Genomic DNA, 3,791 nt, shown 5'->3' on the forward strand with positions numbered 1-3,791 from the left:
CGTATATCTAAGATATTTAAATTCCTTAACTTCTTCTAGTTTCTTTTTTTTTCATCTTTAATCATACTTCCTCTTCCTTCCTCCTCCCTTTCTAAATCTCATTATTTTTTATTTCTCTATGCTCAATATTAGTCTCTTTTTGTCTAGGTATTCCTCTAGCCTGCTTATCATCGATCTCATGTCCTGTTCCTCTTCTGCCATCAGTGCTATATCATCCGCATACATTAACGTGTAGATCTTTCCCCCTCTCAGCTTCACACCTCCCCATCCTCCTTTCTTTATGTAATCTTCCAAGTCCGCGATCAATATGTTAAAAAGTTTCGGGCTCAATGGGCATCCTTGTTTCACGCCCTTTGCCATCCAGAATGCACCTCCACACTCTCTTCCTATTCTTACCCTACTCTTCGTTTCTCTCAATACCTCTTTAACCCTGTCTATTAAACCCTGCCTCACTCCTCTCTCTATCATCGCCCTAATTAGTACTTCCTTGTCCACTGAGTCGAAGGCCGCCTTCAAGTCCATGAAAAATACTGTCATCTTTCCTTTCTCCTTACCCAATTGTCTATTTACCAGATAGTTCAGCGCGAATATCTGGTCCATCGTCCCCATCTCTTTTCTGAATCCTGCCTGGTTATCTGGAATCAAATTCTTTGTCTCGACCTCCTTCCTTAACCTTTCTGCCAGTATCGCTGTGTATATTTTGTACATTGATGATATTATTGTTATTCCTCTATAATCCTTCACTTCTCGTCCTTCTTTTTTATTATTGGGACTATTTCTCCTTCCTTCCATTGTTCCGGCCAGCCTTCCCCTCTTCAAATTTTTTGTACAAATTTTCCATATCCACATTTCTCCATTTCTTCTCCTCCAAATTTCCACGCCTCGTTCGGAATCCCGTCATTTCCTATTGCTTTTCCTGCTTTTAACTTCTTTATTACGTTTCTTACTTCCTCCAACTCTATCTTCTCTTCTTTTTGTCTGTTCCTTCTCCCTTCTCCTTTCAATACCTTATTCTCCATCCCACCCATTAGCTCCATGAAGTACTCCCTCCATTCTTTCATCTTTATCTTTTCATTTATCCTCTTCCTTTTTTTTCTTACTCTGCTTATTAACTCCCATACCTTTCCTTCCGTTTTTGCTTCCCCTATTTCTCTTATTATCCTTTCCTTCTCCTCTTTCTTCTTTCTTTTACACATTTCTCTATACTCCTTTCTCTCCTCTCTGTACCTTTCCACTTCTCCTCTTCCTTTCCTCCATTTTCTCAGCTCTTTCCTCACCTCTCTTTTCTTCTCCTTACATTCTTTGTCCCACCATCTTCTTCCATTCTTCTTATCCCTTCTTCCTCTCTCATTTTTGTTCTCCTCTATTACTTTTCTTATCCTTGAGATTCCTACTTCTATCTCCTCTTGTATTTCTCCGTTTCCTCCCACTATCGTTCTTAATCTCTCTTTAAATTGCGTTCTTTCTTCCTCGCTCCATATTCCTCTTCTTCTTACTCTTTCTCCTTCTCTTTTTCTCTGATCTTTCTCAAGTTTACCCTTCATCCATATTGTTACTGGGTGGTGATCTGAGTCCACTCTTTCTCCTACCTCCAATCTTTCTAACCCTTCTCTAACCTCCCCTATTACGTAGTCTATAACTGTCTTGCCTCTCCCTCCTGTGTACGTAAATTCACCTTCTTCATCTCCCTTCACGCCTCCATTTAGTATCATCCAACCTCTTTCCTCTATGAATTCCAATAGCTTTCTTCCGTCCCTATTTATTTTCTTGTCTTTTGATCTTCTCCCTCCACCTTCCACTCTTTCCTCGTCCTCCTCTTCCCAACCTCCTTCCTCCCCCGTTCTCGCATTGAAATCTCCACCTATTATAGTCCTTACTCTCTTTTTTTTCTCCTCCGTCGTATCCTTCAGGCCTTTTAGCTTCCTGTCTATATCATTATTTACATAAAGTCCTATTATTCTCCATATTTTCTCTCTTATCATTATCTTACATTCGATCTTTCCTTTTTCTTCTTCTAGCTTTTTTTCTTCTTTTATCTCTTCTATTCTCTTCCGTATTCCTAACAGCATACCCCCACTCGCTCTTCCTTTCTTGTTCTTCCTGGTCGCTATCTGTACTCTCCATTTGTATTCTTTTGGGATCTTTTTCCCACCCCCTCTCATCTAACCATGTCTCCATCATTATCACTACATCCCATTTCTTTATCGCCTCCCAGAATTCTTTATCCTTGTTTGCTATGCCCGCCACATTCCAGAAAGCCACCTTTCACATTTCCTCCTCCCTCCTAATTTTCCTTTTCTCTCTTTCTCCATTTTTGGTATCCTCCTCTCCATCTCTTCCTCCTAAGTTTTCTTCCTCATTCTCCTTTTTACCTTCTTTGTCCTTCTCATCTCCCTCTTCTATATTACCTCCACTTTCTTTCTCTCTTAGTTTTCCCCTTTTTCCTTCCACATATTTCTTTCATTATCTCTTAATATCTCTTCATCCTTCTCCCATTTCCACCATTTTCCTTCTAATTGTATCTTTCTATATTCTACCTTTACTCTCTTACCATTTCCTCTCTCCTGCCTTGCAATGTCTTCTATATTCCATCTCATCTTTCTCTCCTTCCATGTCAGGTCATCATCTATTTCTATCCCTTTCTCTCTTAGTCTTCTTCTCTCCATCATGACTTTCCTTTTTTCTTCCAGGCCCTGTAGGCCTATTATTGCCATCCTTATACCTCCCTCTCTGTTGTCCTCTATGACCTTTTTGCTACTCACTTCCGTCTCTATTCCAATCCCCATTAGAATTTCTTTCACCTCTTTTTCTATATCGTTCCTCTTTCCTTTTGTTCCTCTTATAACTATATTTTTTCTTCTTTCTTCTATCTCTCTCATCTCTAATTTCTTATCTATTTCTTTTAGTTTTCTCTCTAATCCCTTCTCCCCTACGTCTTCTTTTTTTTCTATTCCCTTCTCTTTCATTTCCGTTATTGTCTTCTCCATTTCTATTATTTTCTTCTCCATCTTCTCTCTCTCTCTTTCATCCATTTTTCTTCTTTCCCTTTCATGGTTCTTTTTAAATCTTCCATCTCTTGTCTTATCTATCTCTTTTGCTCCCTCATTATCTCAAGCATCTCTTTTATCCCTTCTCTCATCTCGGTTTTTACTTTCTTTTTTATCCCCTCTATCCAGCTTCTTTCGCCTCTTGTAGTTTCCTTATCATCTATTTTCATCGGTGATCTCTGCACTTTCTTACTCCTGTTAAAGGCCCATTTTTCGGATTCCCCGCCTTCTATTTCCCTTCTCTTTCTCTTTGATTCAATACTGCCTGTACTTCCTCTTCTCTCCCCTTTTCTTTTCCCCTGATCTTCCCCAATTAATTCTATCAATCTTGCCGCTTTTCCTTTATCCTCCGCCATTTTCTTTCAATTATACCCTTCTCTTCTATTTCTCTATGAGTTCCTCTTCTATGTTCGAGCCTACCTATGCCCCCACGCGTGTCGCCGCGGCAGCGCGACTTCGTGACGTCCCCGTCTATACGCTCTGCCCCTCTCCTCTGTTTTATTCTATGCCTACCTATCTAACCGTTGTTCTACCGACACTTTTCCTTCCCCGTATCTAACCCTATCTTTTCCCTTTGACCTGCGCCCACTCACACCCTTTCTCTCACGAGCACGATGGGTCATGTTAACCGCAGCGCATATGCCATTGTTTCCACGGTTGACTATTGAATACTTGCAAGAATTAACCTACGGAACATATCAAGTCAATCTATCACCAGCATACATCCAGGATACTTCGTTGAGA

General features: G+C 40.3%; 1 protein-coding gene across 1 annotated transcript; it reads right to left on the reverse strand.

Annotated features, from left to right (window-relative positions):
- Positions 1 to 815: 815 nt before the first annotated feature.
- Positions 816 to 2,666, reverse strand: LOC143903409 (uncharacterized). Its single transcript, XM_077416967.1, has one exon. It carries the CDS (start codon positions 2,160 to 2,162, stop codon positions 816 to 818), a length of 1,347 nt encoding a protein of 448 aa, XP_077273093.1. The 5' UTR covers positions 2,163 to 2,666.
- Positions 2,667 to 3,791: the final 1,125 nt, after the last annotated feature.

The sequence above is a fragment of the Temnothorax americanus genome, unplaced genomic scaffold, assembly GCF_048541705.1.
Source record: "Temnothorax americanus isolate GAGA-0224 unplaced genomic scaffold, ASM4854170v1 Scaffold465, whole genome shotgun sequence".
NCBI lineage: Eukaryota > Metazoa > Arthropoda > Insecta > Hymenoptera > Formicidae > Temnothorax > Temnothorax americanus.